Source organism: Jaculus jaculus, chromosome 4, assembly GCF_020740685.1.
Source record: "Jaculus jaculus isolate mJacJac1 chromosome 4, mJacJac1.mat.Y.cur, whole genome shotgun sequence".
NCBI lineage: Eukaryota > Metazoa > Chordata > Mammalia > Rodentia > Dipodidae > Jaculus > Jaculus jaculus.
Genome location: NC_059105.1, coordinates 43220306 through 43240939, shown reverse-complemented (window position 1 = coordinate 43240939; position 20634 = coordinate 43220306). Strand labels below are relative to the sequence as shown.

The 20634-nt window shown below is 43.4% G+C and overlaps 1 protein-coding gene across 11 annotated transcripts in view; it reads right to left on the bottom strand.

The window, feature by feature from the left end:
• The window catches only part of Ankrd44 (ankyrin repeat domain 44), a 340447-nt gene that overhangs the window by 102249 nt on the left and 217564 nt on the right, over window positions 1–20634 (bottom strand). For all 11 annotated transcript variants that reach the window (XM_045147141.1, XM_045147142.1, XM_045147139.1 and 8 more), the window contains exons 9-10: window positions 20393–20471; window positions 7145–7259 (exon numbers count right to left, since the gene is read on the bottom strand). In XM_045147141.1, the coding sequence (XP_045003076.1) occupies window positions 7145–7259; window positions 20393–20471 (194 nt within the window). The remainder of the gene's footprint in view (window positions 1–7144; window positions 7260–20392; window positions 20472–20634) is intronic.

Genomic DNA, 20634 nt, shown 5'->3' with positions numbered 1-20634 from the left:
GCTAGAGTGAAACCCGACCTCGAAAAACAAAACAAAACAAAACAAAAAATCAAATCTTATGAATTTTATCTATGTCAGTTTATTATTTAATCCCAAAATTAAAGACTTTTGAGTATAGTTGACAACAATGAAACCTGGTGTGGTGGTTTGAAGAGAATAGATGGCCCCCAATATATTCAGTTGTTTATTTGTTTGTAGTTTGCATCTGCTGCCACCTGGCTGGAGGCATGTCACTGGGTGGATCTTAAGGTGTGATGGTGGGTTTCAGATTTCAATCTAAAGATATGCAAAGTGTGCCTAGCTAGATTTCCTGAAGTGTGCTGTGGCTTTTGACCTTTAGGTTTGTGCTTCTCTCTGTCTGCTTGGGCCTGTGAAGGCAGGCCAGCTTCTTCTGCCATTTATGGAACTTCCCCTTGGTCTGTAAGCTTCAATAAATATCCCTTCCTCCATCACTATACCTGGTCTGGAAGTTTATCTCAGTGAACCTGAAGCTGTCTGCTATAGAATTTGGTACTGAGGAGTGGACTGAGATAAACATGACCATGTGGATATTGATCTTTTGGAACCTTTGTTTTGGAGGAATAGGCATGGACTTGGTGCTTGCAACTGAAGATGACTTCTGGAGTGGTAAGCCAACTTTTATGGACTATTCTGATGAGAGTTTGAAAATGCTAAGTGCAGGCAGTGTTGAACTTCGAGGCTTGGCTTATAAGCTTTCTGGGGAGAAGGAAAGACTATAGAGGACTTTGTTGGAACTGGGCTACTGGCATAAGGGCTGGCTCTGTTCTTCCTCTGAGGCCCAGAGAGTTTGATCAAGGTTAAATTTGTAATGGACTGATGTGCTTGGCTAAAGATATTAGACTGAGAGATTTAAGATTTTAAGCTGGAAAACCTCAAACAAGTTAAAATTACTGGCACAGAGACTGATTTTAGGTTACTGAATCTGCTATTGTCAAACACATTAGCAATCTTAAAGGAAGATGGTCCAATTGCTTTACCATGGAAAGGATGCCTGAGGAAAGACTATCATAGAAATGCAAACACTTTTGGAAAGAGTTGACTGGAGAAGGAACCTGCCTTTCAAGGTTATGATTTATTTTGTCTGTGAATTAAGAATATGGCTGTTTCCTGCACACCTGGTGTTGGTTTCAGAAGCATGAAAAATGCGAGGAGTGGTCGTGAATTGCACATGCTTCCAGGAGTTGCTGCTGACACATGGCATGAGGTAGGGCCTGATGCCCTGATAGGCTTGAAGAGCCTTTGGAAAATGTGAGGAGTGGTCATGAATTGTACATGGAGCTGCTGCTGAGATGTGGCATGAGGCAGGGCATGATGCCCTAATAGGCTGAAAGAGCCTTTGGAAGATGGACCGTGGTTTGCATGAAAACCTCAAGATGTTTTGGATATACCAGGACTATGCAAGCGCTACCATAGAGCACACTGTTGGCCTGAGATGGAAGTGTTCCCTGGCTACTCTGTCCAACTGAAGGGGTGGAACTAGAAAATCTGGAGACTGTCAGTCTTTGGTTGTATTGGATTTGAACTGCAGAAGTTTGATGTTTGTTTGATGGTAGTTGGGTTTGCATTGTTTTAGTCTCTCCTTGCTATGCATTATACCAGTTGAAAATGTTTACTCTGTACCCTTATATGTTGGAAGAATTTAACTTGTTTGATTTTACAGGGCTTACTATCTTAAATTGGTCAAGACTGTGGGGTCCTTTAAAATTGAACTGAGTACAATTTACAATGTGTGGTTATAAATCTTTTGGGGGCCAGGGGCAGAATGTGGTGGTTTGAATAGACGTCCCCCAATATATTCAGTTGTTTATTTGTTTGTAGTTTGCATCTGTTGCCACCTGGCTGGAGGAAGTGTCACTGGGTGGATCTTAAGGTGTGATGGTAGGTTTCAGATTTCAATCTAAAGATATGCAAAGCATGCCTAGCTGGAGTTCCTGAAGTGTGCAGTGGCTTTTGACCTTTAGGCTTGTGCTTCTCTCTGTCTGCTTGGGCCTGTGAAGGCAGGCCAGCTTCTTCTGCCATTTATGGAACTTCCCCTGGATCTGTAAGCTTCAATAAATATCCCTTCCTCCATCACTATACCTGGTCTGGAAGTTTATCTCAGTGAACCTGAAGCTGTCTGCTACACCTGGTCTTTGTCATTTGACATTTTCAGTGATTTCTTTTGAGCAAGACCAAACACTCTAATGTGGCTAGCAAGGTTAATTCAGGATGGCTATTGCCCAATCTGTGTAACCAGACATACGCTGTCTCAGCCTACGGTTGGTAATTTCCTTCTGTAAGAACAAACAGTGGCATAATTTGAATAGCCTCTGTGGATCCTCTTAGCACACTGCTCAGGCCACATTTGTGTGTGTGTGTGTGTGTGTGTGTGTGTGTGTGTGTGTGTGTGTGTGTCTGTGTGTGTGTGCATCCACTGCACAGATGTTCTCATAGGCCTATGGAGGCCAGAGGAGAACATCAGGTATCCCCCCTCTATCACTTATCTGCATATTTCCTTAAGATGGAATTGCTCTTTGCAATCAGAATTGTAGTTCTTGCAAGCTCCAGCAATTCTCTGGTCTCTACCCCCTACAGGACTGGGGTTACAGACATGTGTGGCCACACCCAGCTATTTACATGGGTCACTGGCCTTCTTAGGACCTCACCCACTGAGCCAGCTCCCCAGCCCAAGGCCTTCATTCTTACATTGTAAGCTGAACTCTCAAGAGTCAGTAGCTCAGTCACCACACCAGAATCACATGCAACTGGAACTCCACCACTACAAAACATGAGTCATGCAGTCATGAGTTAGGTAGATGTTCAGCAAGCCACGTACTGGGGCACTGGGCTCCAGATCCAGGCAGAGAGGCCCATTTCTACTCACTAGCTCTGTGACCTACGGAGAGAGGAGATAAAGTTCTCTGTGCCTCTTTTAGGGCACCTGTAAGATGGGGATCACCATAAACACCCACTGGGCTGCTGTGACAGTTAACTATAGTGGTGCAGTTTCGAACACATTAGTTGATGTGGTAATGTCAAAAGTCCAAGAAGTGGGCTGGAGAGATGGCTTAGCGGTTAAGCGCTTGCCTGTGAAGCCTAAGGATCCCGGTTCGAGGCTTGGTTCCCCAGGTCCCATGTTAGCCAGATGCACAAGGGGGCGCACGCGTCTGGAGTTCGTTTGCAGAGGCTGGAAGCCCTGGCACGCCCATTCTCTCTCTCTCACTCTATCTGTCTTTCTCCCTGTGTCTGTCACTCTCAAATAAATAAATAAATAAATGAACAAAAGTCCAAGAAGTTTATATTTAGTCTGATGTTTATTCATATGTAGGTAATATAATAAAAACAAGTCTATACTAAGGATCTGAAATATTCTTACACCACGGCTTAATTAATGGCTGCTCATCTTTCAGTCCTGGTAGACCGTGGCATTTTCCCAAAGGCCAGTCCTGGCCCTCCCAGTCAGAGGAGGACTAGATGTCCCAGATAGGTTTCTTGTGTCCCAATGGCACCCAGTTCCTCCAGGATCACATGTAGCATGCATGTTCATTATTGCTTGTCTAATCTTTTCCCCAGTGAATTATAAATTCCTTGAGGCCAAGGCCATAACAAATATGTAATAACTGAATATCAGAGTCAGTTGCCTGAGTAGCTATAATAACCTTAACTCTGTAGCAATGGAGGCGGAAAGGATTGAAACCATCATTGGCTAAGGTGGAAGGGAAATTAAAATCCTGGAGATAAGTGCTCCACAAGGCTGAAGAATAAGAACCAGAGGGCTATGGCACCACACAGTCGCGTTAGCATGAGTCAAGATGCAGAAAGACCTATGACATGGGCTGGAGAGATGGCTTAGCAGTTAAGCGCTTGCCTGTGAGGCCTAAGGACCCTGGTTCGAGGCTTAATTCCCCAGGACCCATGTTAGCCAGATACACAAGGGGGCGCACGTGTCTGGAGTTCGTTTGCAGTGGCTGGAGGCCCTGGCGTGCCCATTCTCTCTCTCTCTCTCTCTCTCTCTATCTGCCTCTTTGTCTCTCTGTCACCTTCAAATAAATGAAAATAAACAAAAAAAAATTAAAAAAAAGAACTGTGACATGATAATTTCACAGGAGCACAAAGAATAAGAAAAAAGGTTCCAATCAAGGGCTGAAAATAATACCCAGATAAATTCATAAGAAAATCATGACAAAGGAACATGTTATGCACACAGCATCTAAAATATATGTGGCCATACTGCCTAGAAATGGAATTTGGTGCCATCGTTTATTGAAATTCTGGATGTCCTCCCAAAAAGGGAAAGGTCTGGCTTCCAGGCTGTGACAGTACTGGGAGATGGGGAAACCCTTAGTAGATGGGACCTAGAAGAAGGAAGTTAGGTCATTCGGGATATGACCTTGACCCTGGGCTGGCCTATGTCTCCATTGTTGTTAGGCTTTGCGGGTAAGTGCCTTAACTGCTGAGCCATCTCTCCATCCTGTGCTGCCCACGCTTAACCTGCTGCGGTCCAACCTCAAAGGGCCTCGGTCAGCAGTGGGTTCCTTTGTCTTCTCAGAGGCGCTGCTACACTGTCACCGGTCCCTCCTCTGCTGGCCCCAGACCTCATCCTCATCCCCTAACCTTGTTTTCTCTTCCTGGGACATTTGCAAGAGGCTGCCAAGCGTTTGCAGTCTGGACGGCTTCCAGTATGTCTGCGTGGCTATCACAAAAACCGCTCCTACTCACACATGGGATCATTAGGCCAGCCCACCCTGCACCCACTTACAATCCTTTAATTGTTTCAGAACGCCTCTGAACAGAACACAGTTCCCTGCCAGGATGTGCAAGTTCCTTTGAGACGCGGCACTTCCTGCTCTTCTATCTTCTCCACACGCAACACGTCACCTGATTTATTTATTTAAAAATCATTTTAGGGCTGGAGAGATGGCTTAGCGCTTAAGCGCTTGCCTGTGAAGCCTAAGGACCCCAGTTCGAGGCTCGGTTCCCCAGGTCCCACGTTAGCCAGATGCACAAGGGGGCGCACGCGTCTGGAGTTCGTTTGCAGAGGCTGGAAGCTCTGGCGTGCCCATTCTCTCTCTCCCCCTCTATCTGTCTTTCTCTCTGTGTCTGTCGCTCTCAAATAAATAAATAAATAAATAAATAAATAAATAAAATCATTTTATTTATCTGTGATAGGGTGCTTGTGTCAGTTTCTATGTGCCAGGGTCTCTTGCTACTGTAAACGAACTCCAGAGGCACGAGCTACACTGTACGTCTGGCTTATGTGGGTACTGGGGAATGAAACCCAGGCAGGCAGGCTTACCGGCTGAGCAATCTCCCCAAGCCAAATTACTAGCTTTATAAACATGCTCCCAGCATGTCCACATGCTTGTTTGTACCTTGTAATGGTAATCTCTTCTTTGTGGAAGGCCTTTTCTTGCTTTCTTCCACCTCTCTTCCAACACCCAATTCCGTCCATCTGGCAAGTTCCTATTCATTTCTCCTTTTGCTCGCATGCCATCTCTCCTGAGAGATCCGCAAGGCAATGTTTCCCTAATTCTGTTCCCATAGCCAGGTCCAAAGCTTCACTGTAACAAATCTGACAAGGCTGCAGCCATTTGCTCTCATTCTTCTTCTACCACAAGGCTGGGAGCCAGGAAATCAGTGGAACGCAGCGAACTTAAAACACTTGGAGGAGTAGACTATTTGATGCTACAAAGGTACCAACGTTCCAATCCATGGGCTTCCAAGCACCAGGCCCTCCACAAATCTGATTTAAACATCAACCCACCATGGCTGCCCTCAGACACTTAAGTGATGGCTTGTTCTCAAGCAAGATTTTCAATTCTGTGAAACAACACAGAATTCCTAATATACAGTGTCCTTTCATATTTTTCCTCCTAAAAATTCAGTATGGCTACCCACAGTCTCTGTGATCAAGAATAAACTCTGCAGTAAGGCATTGAAGGCCTCTTTATTCTGGTTCTATCACATATTAAGTAATAAAATAATCGTTAACAGTTATTGATAGCTTACAGTGTGCTAGATGCTGCTCAGAGCCCTTTTCATAGGAGTATCTTTTCTATAATCTTTGATGATATATTTTTATGCCTCGTGCTCATCCAAATCTTACCATATACCAGAGAGCTTTCCTAGTAATTGAGTCATTTAATCTTCATAATGAACCTTAAGATAGGCGCTGTTATTACTCCCATTTTTCAAATGAAGAAATGAACAACAGGTTCAACTGGCCATAATCTACAGTAAAAGGGATGGCTGGGGCCCAGAGGAAGCCTGGCAAACTTGGGCACCCAAGTGTCATATGGTGCCTGGGATTCCACAAGCTCCTCCCCTGGAGGACTCTTCCATGTCACTGCTGCTCTCCTTGCCCTGGGATGCTGGCACCCTCTGTCCCACTTACTCCCTCCTCCCCTTCCCCTTGAAGCCTTTCCACTTTCACCACCTTTGACCTTTCTCCTTCCCACCTACTTTCGGCAGCAAACATTTTGCCACTGATGTTCTGTTTCCTTTAGGGATTTATGGCTTACTGTCTGGCCCAGTTCTATTTCTAGGTGGGACTGAAAAGTATGAGTTCCTAAACGAAGTTACGACCTCCTGAAGACACCCATTAGGTAACCTCTGAATGGCCATGGAACTCAGCCCGATCACAGGCCCAGGCAAATGTTTCATGTATTTTTGCAGAATTCAGTGCAAAATAGTCAGATTCCCACCTCGTATGTGGCAAGTTGACTCAGTTGTACCCTATAACCATATATTTTTTTAAAGATTGGATAAGAACTCTGAATAAATTTGGAAATGCCCAGTTATTTTCCCTCTTTAACCCTGAGCACTAGACAAAGCAGGAATAATAGAAAACGAAGTTAGAAATAAAGTTCAGTTCTCCTTAATTAAAACTGCCCAAGTAGGCCTCTTTCGGATGTGACTGAAAATAAAATCGGTTCTTCCTTGAATCTCTCATTAACATCAAAAGTCCCTAATTTAATTCCAAATTTAACCTGCGCTTAGTACAGTAGTACAGATCCACCTGCACCTGTATAAATGGACCCCACGCACCACACACCGGATAGGCAGGGCCCGTCCACCACATGGTCCCTTCGGCAGCATTCCTACCAGGCGGCAATCTCACCACCGTTTTTCCACAGTAACCTACTTGGCTGTGTCAGCTCCACTGGTGATTAAGGTGTTGATCAAAAGCTCATGACCATATCGTGCAGCCACGTGGAGAGGAGTGTTGCCGTCCTTATCCACACAGTCAATTTCACCACCTGAAAGAGATATTTGAACAGCATAACGTAACACAATGATTCAAGCTGATCACAGTACCACATTCTATGTGGGTCACCCAGATGAACCAAATGTTGATTTCTTTCTACTCCAGGGTGTATTTCTGCTCTGAAGTATAAGAATGATTTTCATAGGGGATAAATCATCTGAAAAAGTAGTAGTAGAACTTAATCTGCAGAGAGAGAAATCCAGTTATGTGCTTTGGAAAATCTCTCCGTATCGTCTTATTCAGGGGTCTAAAATCTGGCAGCCATGATCCTGCTCCAAATGAACAGCGCAGTCAACTTCCACACAGTGGGACTCTGAAGTCACGTAGGAATGTCACACTGTCACAAAGAATCAAAGACTGTTCAGGAAAAGAGTCAGAGGATAGATTGATAACCTAGCTTAAAATACAGTTGAATAAAAACTATAAACTGAAAATACTCAAACTTATTAAAAATATCACAGTAGCCGGGCGTGGTGGCGCACGCCTTTAATCCCAGCACTCGGGAGGCAGAGGTAGGAGGATTGCTGTGAGTTCGAGGCCACCCTGAGACTCCATAGTGAATTCCAGGTCAGCCTGGGCTAGAGTGAGACCCTACCTCAAAACAACCAAAAAAAAAAAAAAAAATCACAGTAGATATAATCCCTCTACTACAATAATCTTATGTCTTGCCTTGTTTTTCCTAATATACATTTATTTATTTATTTATTTATTTTCAGGCAGAGAGAGATAGAGAGACAGAGAGATAGAGAGAATGGGCACTCCAGGGCTTCCAGCTGCTGCAAATGAACTCCAGATGTGTACATCACTGTGCATCAGGCTTTATGTTGGTACTGGGGAATTGAACTCTGGTTATTAGGCTTTGCAGGCAAACGCCTTAGCTGCTGAGCCATGACTCCAGCCCAAACTTTTTATTTCACATTTCTTTCTTCACTCGCTTTTCTTGAGTAGATGTGTAAATATAACTGATCTATTTAATTATCTGAAGAATCACTTAAAAATAAATTGGAAATCATTACACTTAACGCCTTCACCATATTATGAGGATATCTAACAACATTTCCTACAGTAAAAAAAAAGTCTGTCCCCTTGTAATTAGCACATATTTTTTTTTGCTGATACTTTAAGACTGTGTGAATATCTAATTTCCAAGCAAACTTCCCCACAATAAATTCAGCATGTACAGGAAGCACTTTATTCAAAAGTGACCCAAATTCTTCAATTTGTAGGCTTATACTATCATTTTGATATACAGTTGATTCATATTAATCTGTGGGTTTAAATTTTTATTAGATTCAAGTTAATGTATTTTATTTTATTTTATTTTGGTTTTTCAAGGTAGGGTCTTGATCTAGCCCGGGCTGACCTATGCTACTATGTAATCTCAGGGTGGCCTTGAACTCACAGCAATCGTCCTCCTACCTCTGCCTCCTGAGTGCTGGGATTAAAGGCATGTGCCACCATGCCTGGAAAGTTAATGCTTTTTATTAATATGTAAAACATTTACATTTTACAAGCCAAAATTATACTTTTGTTTTTCATTTTTATTTATTTGAGATTAGAGAAGGAGAGAGAGAGCAAGGGCACACCAGGGCTTCTTGCCACTGCAAACAAACTCCAGGTGCATGCACCACTTTGTGCAACTGGCTTTATGCAGGTACTGGGTAATTGAACCCAAGCCAGCAGGCTCTGCAAGCAAGTATCTTTAACCATTGAGAAATCTTCCCAGCCCCTCAAAATTATATTTTCATTTTCATTTTTATTTTTTTTAATTTTTATTTATTTATTTATTTGAGAGTGACAGAGAAAGAGGCAGAGAGAAAGAGAGAGAAAGATAATGGGTGCGCCAGGGCTTCCAGCCACTGCAAATGAACTCCAGACGCGTGCACCCCCTTGTGCATCTGGCTAACATGGGTCCTGGAGAAATGAGCCTCAAACTGGGGTCCTTAGGCTTCACAGGCAAGTGCTTAACCGCTAAGCCATCTCTCCAGCCCTCAAAATTATATTTTTAAAAGACCTCTCTCATTCCTATTCTTCTATTTCAATCTTACTTACTTCCTATCACAACCATTTTATTCATTTTAGTTTATGCTTCTATGTTTCTGTAAGAAAAAAAAAAATGCTTTTTAGTTTTACTTACTGCCACCTGGAATCCTGGCTTACACCCCCTTTCTTGGAGACACCTCACGTCTATGCAGCGGTGTTGTTTTCTGCCTCGGGAGAGGATCAGTTTAGCCCAACCTCTCGCAGGGATGAGCTTGTACACAACGGTGCCATTATCAGGAGCACTGCAGTGAGTAACCTCCTGTGTGTATGCTGCTTGACATTTGCTTTTAGTTCAAGGTAAATTCCTAGCTGGGTGATTCCTAGCGTATAGGACAAAAGGATAGGTGGCTTTTGTTACATCTTGCCACATTTCTTTGCCTATGTAGGTGCTGTGTGATTTTGCATTCTAATCCACAGTGTGTGTGGAATACTTTGCCCCACAGCGTCCTCAGGCTTATCAGTAATCTGCTGTGTGATGGGTGAGAATGGGCATCTCAGTGGAGATTTTTTTCTTTCTTTCTTTCTTTTTCTTTTTTTACTTGAGAGAGAGAAAAAGAGGCAGAAATAGAGAGAGAGAGAACAGACATGCCAGGGCCTTCAGCCACTGCGAACACACGTTGGACGTGCGCGCCCCCTTGTGGGTAGGTGCAACATTGCATACTTTGTGTCATGCGTCTGGCTTACATAAGACCTGGAGATTCAAACATGAGATTTCTCAGGCTTCACAGGCAAGAGCCTTAACCACTAAGCCATCTGTTCAGTGGAGTTTTCATCAGACATGGACTCTCATATTGAGGGCTTTTATTTATCTATTCCTATTTTTCATGGCTTTTGCCCACTGTTCTAAACTGTGTGTGTTTATATCTGCATGTCTCTGCGTGGTCTTTTTTCTTTCTTTTTCTCTTGATCTTCAAAAACTCATCAACCAATTGGGAGATTACACATTAATCAGTAATACATGCTACAAATATTTTTCAACCATTTGGGAGATTATGCATTTATCAGTGTCATGTGCTACAAATATTTTCCTCTCAGGTTTCCTTTGTCATTAATTTTATGTACAGTATTTTCATCTAGTAAAATTAAAATTTTACATAATTTATCCATTCTCCTTAGGTTTTAAGTTAGAAAGGCTTTCTTCATATTCTGTTAATAAAGACATTTATACATGGTGTACTGTACTGGAAAGGTTTCACTTGTTAGTTGAGATGTGTGATCCATCTGGAGTTTATTTGGGTGATAGTGTCTTAGTTATCTGACTAAAATGTTCCCTAAAGGTCGGAAAAGAATGGAAACCCAAGGAAAGGTGTTAAACAATTTATAAAGATAGAAAGATTAGCAGTTGGCAGAGGCTGGGAGAGAGTGATGAAGAGTGACTGCTGATGAGATCAGGTTTCCTTTGAGGAGGGCAGGGATGTAATGGAGTTAGGTAGTGGTGATAGTTTTGCAGCCTTGAGAAGATACTGAAATCCACGGGTTGTGTTCTTTACATGGTGACTTTTACTGAAGATGCATTATATCTCAATGAAAAAGAATGGGCCTTCTTATTATAGTAGTTCATACCCGTAACATAGCTCTCAGGAGGCTGAGGCAGAAGGATGGTGAGTTCAAGTCCAGCCTGGGCTATATGATGAATGTGAGGCTGGTCTGGGGTAAATAATAAGACCCTGTTTCAAACAAAAGAAAAGATTAGAAAAAAAGAAAGGAAGGGCCTGAGCTAAAGCAGCACAAAAGCAAAGGGGGAGTAAAGTAAGGGGCGTGCAGCAAGGGCAGAGTGGGGGACACAATGGGTACTTGTGTTTAAGCAAACACATGTCTGTACTTTAATTAAAAAATTCCCTTTGGGGCTGGAGAGATGGCTTAGTGATTAAGCGCTTGCCTGTGAAGCCTAAGGACCCTGGTTCAAGGCTCAATTCCCCAGGACCCACGTTAGCCAGATGCACAAGGGGGCACATGCATCTGGAGTTCGTTTGCAGTGGCTGGAGGCCCTGGTGTGCCCATTCTCTCTGTGTCTCTCTCTCTGCCTCTTTCTTGCTCTGTTTGTTGCTCTCAAATAAATAAATAAAAATAAATAAGCAAAAAAAATTTTTAAAAAATTCCCTTTGCAGTGAGGCATAGATAAGTAATTCTGAGGTTGTAGTTTTTGGCTAAACTGTTCATGAACTAATCATTGCATCATTAATGAAAGCTGTAAGTTACTGGGTTATCAAACCATGTTCTATAATAGCAGGTAATTTAGAGTGAGTCTCATTATGTAATTATGTCTTACCAACTAGTCAGCCAAGTGCCATCACTTTTGACTTCAGATTCATTATTGAGTTAATATATGAATAATCTCATTTTATGCTAAGATATACTAATGCAATAGTATTCAGTATAAACATTTAAACTAAATGTATACATCTATATTTGCCAAAATAAGAAATATAAAATTCAAGCCAGGTGTGGTTGCGCACACCTTTAATCCCAGCACTCGGGAGGCAGAGGTAGGGGGATCGCCAAGAGTTCAAGGCCAGCCTCAGACCACATAGTGAATTCCAGGTCAGCCTGAGCTAGAGTGAGACCTTACCTCAAAAAACCAAAAGAGAGAGAGAGAGAGAGAGATAAAAGAAAAGAAAAAGAAATATAAAATCCCCCCAAACATGAATACCATGTGAGTGGCTTTGACCAATTTGGGAAGATATGAGATGGTTTAAAAACTGTGCACTTACTAGAGAAAGTAAATTCTCTTCCCATTGAGGAAAACTCAGCCGAGTCAGCATGATACAAAGAAGGAAAGAGTCACCCATAGAAGTACTGATAGCCTAAGACAGGATTCACATTCTGGCATAGTTATTTCCAGTTGTGTGTATAGCTAAAATCATAGTAGAAATAGTTTTATATTCCACTTTCGCCCTTAATTGGATATCATAAGTATTTTGGGGGGTCTAGTTAGACTTTAGGAAACAGTTTGGAGAAAGTCTGTGCCCTCTTGCATCCCCATGAAAAGTATCCTGAAGTACTACGATAAAGCTGCAGGACATCTTCCCCGACCTGGGGAAGGAGCATTAGCTTTCAGGCTGGGACATTAGAAAAGCGAAAGACCATTACAACGCCCTCGCAATAATTTCTGCACAGCCATCGATTCCTACTTTGGATCATGATGGCCAACAAACCCCCCAAACTCACTATATTATTGTTAAAACCTAGTTAGTCAACATGAATCTTTGTTATGAAATAAACTAATGGCCAAAACTGTGTGGGCCTTGTGGAAGATGGAAAATGCTTCAAAAACTGTAGTTATCACACAATGCTTTACTCTGTCAAAAATAAAAGACATGTGTGGGCTGGAGAAGATGGCTTAGTGGTTAAGCGCTTGCCTATAAAGCCTAAGGACCCCGGTTCGAGGCTCGGTTCCCCAGGTCCCACATTAGCCAGATGCACAAGGGGGCGCACGCGTCTGGAGTTCGTTTGCAGAGGCTGGAAGCCCTGGCGCGCCCATTCTCTCCCTCTCCCTCTATCTGTCTTTCTGTGTCTGTCACTCTCAAATAAATAAATTTTTTTAAAAATGGACAAAAAAATATTTAAAAAAATTTTTTTCAAAGACATGTGTGGGCTGGACAGGTGGTGTGGTGGTTTGATTCAGGTGTCCCCCATAAACTTAGGTGTTCTGAATGCTAGGTTCCCAGCTGATGGAGATTTGGGAATTAATGCCTCCTGGAGGGAGTGTATTGTTGGGGGCGGGCTTATGGGTATTAAAGCCAGTTTCCCCATGCCAGTGTTTGGCACACCTTCCTGTTGCTGTGGTCCATCTTACGTTGGCCAGGGGGTGATGTCCACCCTCTGCTCATGCCATCGTTTTCCCCTGCCATCGTGGAACTTCCCCTCGAGCCTGTAAGCCAAAATAAAACTCTTTTTCCCAGAAGCTGCTCTTGGTTGGGTGATTTCTACCAGCAATGCAAACCGGACTGCAACAGTAAAGTGGTACCGAGGAGTGGGGTTGCTGCTAGACACCTGACTGTGTGGCTTCGGCCTTTTGAAGCTGATTTTCAAGAGGACTGTGGAAGGAGTTGAAACCTTGGCCTAAGAGATGCCTTGCAGTGCTGTAAGTACAGCTTAATGGACTATTCTGGTCTGAAGGCAGTAAGAACTATGGACTGTGAGGTTTGGCTTATGAGGGTGTGAAAGAGCTGTGCCTGGACTGGGCTAGCAGTTTGTGTGAGAAGCTTGCTCTTGTGCCCGTGTCCTGAGAAGTTGTGCAGGGTTGCTTTGCGTAGAAATGAACTGGTGTGAGCAGAGGGATATGGCACAGAAAGGAACATCTTTGGGTGAACTGTTGCCCGTTCAGCTGCAACTGATAGATTATGACCTTTGAGACTGGGCTAGCTGACCTGCGCTGGGGCAACAAGAAGAATGTAGACTCTTTTGAAGGGCCTGAATGTTCAAGGAGTGTCCTGTTCTTCAACGTCTGCTTTATTCTCCCCTGGATTAACAAATTGGCACCCTACCTGGTATCATGGAGTATAAGAAATGCTGGAAAGAGGGTCATTGAGTTTGCAACATGGTCTTGTGTTTTGGAAATGGCCATGGGCAGTGTGAAGCAGGTTTTCTGGTTGCCTCCATAGAGACCCCATGGGGCCATGAGGATGAACCGTGGCTTGCAGTGGAGACTCAGTGGAGATGCCGGGACCATGAGATGGCTGCTGAGGAGCTGCCGGACCCAATGAAGTTTCCCAGGACTGTGAGTAGCCTAGCTGGAGGGGCGGAATTGGAATGCCAGAGACTTGTTGCTGGTTAGCATTATCGGACTTGAAGATTTGTCACTGGTTTGAGTTGCTGGACTTGAAGCTAGAGAGTTTGATGTTTGCCCTGGTTGTTTTAAATCTTGTATTGGTTGAATGTTTCTTTGCTATGCCCAATGCCATCTTTTGCAGTGTGAATATTTATTCTGTGCCATTCTGGGTTTTTTGAGGTTATATTTTGGTATTATGGCTCAGTTAAAAGATCTTGAACTATGGGGATGTATGAACATCATTGAGATTGATTAAAAACTATGGGGACTTTTAAAGTCAGACTGAATGCATTACATTTTACATCATGTATGATTATCAGTTTATGGGGGCCAGGGGCGGAATGTGGTGGTTTGATTCAGGTGTCCCCCATAAACTTAGGTGTTCTGAATGCTAGGTTCCCAGCTGATGGAGATTTGGGAATTAATGCCTCCTGGAGGGAGTGTATTGTTGGGGGCAGGCTTATGGGTATTAAAGCCAGTTTCCCCTTGCCAGTGTTTGGCACACCTTCCTGTTGCTGTGGTCCATCTTACGTTGGCCAGGGGGTGATGTCCACCCTCTGCTCATGCCATCGTTTTCCCCTGCCATCGTGGAGCTTCCCCTCAAGCCTGTAAGCCAAAATAAAACTCTTTTTCCCAGAAGCTGCTCTTGGTTGGGTGATTTCTACCAGCAATGCAAACCGGACTGCAACAGATGGCTTAGCGGGTAAGCCCTTGCCTGAGAAGCCTCAGGCCCCATGTTTGACTTTCCGCACCCCACGTCAGCCGGGCGCACAAGCACTCAAGGCCGCACATGCACACAAAGGGATGCTCGAGTTCGCCTCCAGTGGCTGGAGACCCTGGCACACCAAGTCTACCCCCCCCCCTTTGATCTCCCTCTCTCACATTAAAAAAATAGGCCAGGCTGTTGGGCTTGCCTCAAAATAAATAAGTAAATAAATAATAAATAGATAAATAAATGAATATGATGCTTGTGTCTAAAACCTCACATAAATTTGCAATTTACTTTCTGTTTAAAGAAAAGCAATCCCTTCATATCTTTGACTATGACAGAATATTATAACTGGCAACTTGGATCCAAATACTTATCATTTCTTGAATGCTTGTTCTCTAGTGAAGCTTTTATTTTTAGAATGAATTATTGCACTATGATCACTTCTGGAGAAGTGATAATTATGTATCTTTACATACGTGTCCTTAAATAAATAGAAAAGTCCAAAACCTTCACCAAACTGCCAAGAGAAATTCTGAATATGTGAATGAAAGATAAATCATGGTAGCCTCTTTAATGCTCTTACTTTAGTTTACAGTGAGTGTATGCACATTTTATAATCAGGAAAAATAATAAAATTGTTAACGTGATCATCTAGAGACTAAAGAGATTATAGTAATCATGATGATCTAATTTTAGAGACATCCATTTAGATCAATTCATGTTTATGGTAGCAAAATGGTCTTCACAGGCACCCCAAGCAATCCAGAATGCATCTATCTAAGGACCAGAAAAGTCATTTTCTACCTAAAAGGTTCCTCCAGAAACTGATCTGGGGACATGGGGAAGGGGATTCCCCTATGTCAGAGAAACCTTCAACACTACATCACTCACTCCACCATCTTCTCAGATGAGGGCCACCAAACATTTCTAAAGACATGCAGGGGCCTGTAGGTTTGCCAGCCTCAAATATGCCAGCTACTGGGCAAAGAATGAAAAGAGCAAAAATAATCAGAAAGGGTAAAAAACGGTCTGAGAGGACAAGGTTTCTCTTTGTTGCTACTGTCATTTTGTAATTCAATTTAAAGCCATAACCATACATATATGCTTGTCACTTAAAATGTATTTTACTAGAAAAATAAGAGAAGCTGTTTGTTATTTGAAAATATGTTTTCTATTAAAGTAAAACCCCTGAATGCGCGAATTTGTATTCTACCAACACTCCACCGACGTTCCCATTTCCACTTGAAAATCTCTAAGCCTTGCCTTTTTAAATGTCAAATTCAGTATCTTTACTACTTATCGGAAAGTTCCAAGTTAAATGCTAGTAATTGATCACTAATAATTGCGAGTAAAATAAGCATTTGCAAGTTCAAAAGTACCTAGAGCATATCAGAAGGGAGAATTAAGCATCATTATCTAACTATTCATCTGAAATTAGCTTTTCATTGCCCAGACACAGTCAACTTAGGAAACTGCCTCTGAAGCAATGTGAGCCAAAAGGTCAAAAATCTCACATGGAGTATGCCTCGGCTAGTACTTTAAGAACCTTTAAAAATAAACAGAGAGCTTGGACAGGAAGAGTCAAAGACAACATTACTTTGAACTTTTCTGGAACTTGCCGGGCAACATTTGAGGCAGCCACCTCATGTCAAAGACTGGGCCAAATGCCACTGTTTCCAGACTGTGTCATCTTCTAGCTCCTACCCCTCTCTTGCTGTGACACTGCTGCTGGTAACAGGATGATCTGTGTACAAGTTTTAGTTGCTTACCAAATAAAAAAGACCCTTTTTTCTTTTCCTTTTTTTTTTCAAGGCAGGGTCATGCTGTAGCGCAGGCTACCCTGGAATTCACTCTGTAGTCTCTGGGTGGCCTGGAACTCATAGCATCCTGCTCCCTCTGTCTCCCAGAACCTGCCTAGCAAGCCATGGGATTAAAGGTGCGCACTACTGCGCTTGGCTGAAAACGTTTTGTGTGTGATTGTCTTACCAGGTGATGACACAGAACTAAAAGCCCTGGCTGGAGAGCAGTGTGGGAATCCAAGAAATGCTGTCAGAAGCCAGACACCAAATCAACTGAACAGAGCAAGCAGATAAATATAAGGAACATTCCTGAGCGGCATGGTCAGCCACGCTCCCACGTGGCGGCAGCTCCCGGCTGGGAGGACAGAGCAGCTCAAGCGGGTCCTGACCCACGCGAGCACTCCGCCGCGCCCTGGCGTGTGAGCCTCTGGGGAGGGGGCTCTCATACAAGCAGTGCTCGTAAGGCACAAAATTATCCTCTCTCCAACTTTGTCTCTGTTCATGGAAACTGCTTTAACAAGGAACAAAATGGATTTAAAAATTTTTTTTAATTTATTTTATTTGAGAACAACAGACAGACAGAGAGACAAAGAGGCAGAGAGAAAAGGAGAGAATATGGATGTGCCAGGGCCTCCAGCCACTGCAAACGAATTCCAGATGCATGCCACCTTGTGCATCTGGCTTACTTGGGTACTGGGGAATCGAGCCTCGGACGGGGATCCTCAGGCTTCACAAGCAAGCAATCACTTAACCGCTAAGCCAACTCTCCAGCCCCAGCACTTTTTAAATAACCGAAAAGGGGCTAGAGAGATGGCTTGGCAGTTAAGGTGCTTGCCTACAAAGCCAAAGGACCCAGGTTCAATTCCCCAGTACCCACATAAAGTCAGATGTACAAGGTGACACATGCATCTGGAGTTGTTTTGTAGCAGCTAGAGGCCCTAATGGGCCTATTCTCTCTCTGTCTCTCTGTCTCTCTGTCTCTCTGTCTCTCTGTCTCTCTCTCTCTCTCTCTCTCTCTCTCTCTCCCTTTCTCCCTTTCTCTTTCTCTCTCTCCCTTTCTCCCTTTCTCTCTCTCTCTCTCTCTCTTTCTCTCTCTTTCTGTCAAGTAAACAAGTAAAAATAAATTTTAAATGTCCAAAAAGGTCCAACAGAACTCACAGTCCTCATGTGACATGTGAAATGAAAGCAAAGGAATGACAACACAAAAAGAGAATAACATGCTGTTCATTTACAGCAACAACTCTATTCCAGATATATATGTCTCAAGCAGAGTTCAAGTTTAAAAAAAAAAAAATTGTGGGGCTGGAGAGATGGCTTAGCGGTTAAGCGCTTGCCTGTGAAGCCTAAGGATCCCGGTTAGAGGCTCAATTCTCCAGGACCCATGTTAGCCAGATACATAAAGGGGCACACGTGTCTGGAGTTCGTTTGCAGTGGCTGGAAGCCCTGGCGTACCCATTCTCTCGCTCCCTCTATCTGCCTCTTTCTCTGTCACTCTCAAATAAATAAATAAAAATGGGCAAAAAAAACTTTTTTAAAAAAGCTGTGTGTGTGCGTGTGTGTGTGTCCACGCAAACAGCACATATGTAGAGGACATCCTTGGGGTGCCGATCCTTGCTTCTACCAAGCTTGAGCAGAATTCCTCTTGTGTGGTTGCTGCAAGTGCCAGACTAGCTGGCCAAGCCTCAGGACTCCCCACTGCCACAGGCAGGTTTGCAGTTACACACTTGGGCACCACGTGTGGGCTTTCCGTGGATTCTGAGGGTCCAAACTCCCATCCTCGGGCTTGCAGAAAACGTCTGAGCCATCTCTCCAGTTCCCTCCTCCCTCCAGTTTTTTTTTTTTTAAACATTGTTTGAAAATGTGTATGTAACTGCGGCAGCTGAAGGGTCTGTCTGATGCTAGACTGCCTGTGTTCCAATCCCCATTCTTCAACATGCCAGTCAGTCTCTGTGAGAACCTTTCTGCTTTATGTTCCCCATCTTTGAAACAGAGCTAAGAATAGCTCCCCTTTGGTCCTAGGGTGGCAGAAAGGACTAACATGGGCCGTTTGGTCAAGTGCTTGACGTAAGTGCGAACACTCAGCCTAATCGTTATGCATGGTAACCTATACGTTATAGCCATTATCTCCTCATCAGTTCAGCCCTATGGGTCCCACCCCGTCCACCAGCCAACGAGGAGACAAGCTCGGAGGCAAAGATCTCTTGGACACCAAGGAAAAGACTGTCAGGTCTCGCCTCCGACTTGAAAGCACAGCAAGGATGCTCAATGAGAGCATGGATGTCCCTGGGTTCTCGGCATGGCTCATAGCAAGCGGGCAGTGGCTAGCAGCCCTTAAGGCCCACTGTAAGCGTGACAGGGGGAAGGAAGCTGGATTAGGCTTTGCACCAGAGGAGACAGAAGTATGGTCTGGCACAGCAACAGACGCAAGGGAAAGCCGTGCAGAGCTTGCAAGGTGGAAAACTGTTCTCTCTCCAACCTTGTCTCTGTTGATGGAAACTGCTTTCACAAGGAAAACTTTTCATGCCTCATAGCTAAAGCCCGTTGATTAAATTCTCATTAAAAAATTTTAAGGAGATAGACACTGTTTCTGAAAAGAAGTTAAGAAATACAGTGAGATAAGAAAAGTGCTCAAAGAGACAGGCCAGGGTCACCTCTCCCTTATATTTATACCAACAAAGCAAAACAAAGTGCTCCTTTCAATAAGATGAATGCCCAAGGCACAGCACATATTTCAAATTAGAAATAATGGGTGTCATGCAGTGAATTTCCATTTTACCTTCCTGCACTCACTGGAAACTTGCTGGGACATCTTTTCTCCTACAGCCTCACTGAAATGATTATAAATTCCCCTTGTGTTGCTGCAGATATTTTGCTTCCTAAGCATAATTTTACTGACTGGTTTTCCATCTAGATGTCAAATGATTTTTTTGGTTTTATGGCTTGAGTGCCTAAGATATAACTCAGTGCCACTACCAATTCAAGCACATGTCACCCAAAGTTCTTACAGATAAAAAAGAAAAAAAAAATAGGTAGATAGATCCAAGAAAAGTGAATCACATTAGAAGTCAGAGAAGTGCAAGTATGGGTGGGTCAACTAGAAATAGTCTATGAATTACCAAACTGACCTCGAATGTCAGCTTAATTACACCAGAGTTGTTTTTTTTTTTTTTTTAATTGTCTCCAAGACTTGCTAAGGTCACAGAAGTTGTGTTGTCAAAGGTAAATGACTCGTGATGCTGACCACGGTCCACTAATGTGAGGTGAGCTGAAATATAAAGTGACACTCCCTGGGACTGTGGCCTTGTTGATGGTTACTGAAGGCTCAAGTGCGTCTTTGTCGGGAGCCTGGAAAAGTACTGTTACGTGGCTCTCCCAGATCTCTGTCAGGCCTGCGAGTTTACAATCACTATGCCTCACGCTTAGCTGCTCTTCCCCTGAGTCACCTTGTTTGTTCAAACTTTGCCTGACTAGTTTGATGAACTTTAACTTAGGGGAATTTATGGATTCTAAAATCCAAAAATAACTCCAATCAGCTGCCTGAAAACGTAGGCCGTTGATTTATGAGCTTCAGAGTGAAAAAGCACCTCAGTGTCCCGTACATCATTTCTCTTGCAACTTTATGTTCTCCCTACTACGTGCAATAAGGAGCTTTTTTAGCAAAAGACATCAAAGGACCGTGTAAACCCATGCTGACTAAAACACCAACACATGTCTACTTCATTCAGCTAGCTGAAGCCATGCACAGTCAGACCAAGAGGCTGTTCAAGTCAACACAGCCCCGAAACCGAAGTGTCTCTTACCATTCTGAATGAGGGTTTGTGACCGTGTGAACCTTCCATGCACAGCTGTCATGTGCAGAGGACTTTTGCCATCTTTACTCTAAAACGAGAGAGGGAAAAACAATGGAGTGTCACGAGCCAGCGCATCGATCTGAAGCACCTCTGGGGATAATGCTCACGGCGCCCTGAAAAGTTTAATTAATTTCATTTTTTTTTAAAAGGATGATCGACAGTTCAACAAAGATGGTTTTGAAATTAACAGA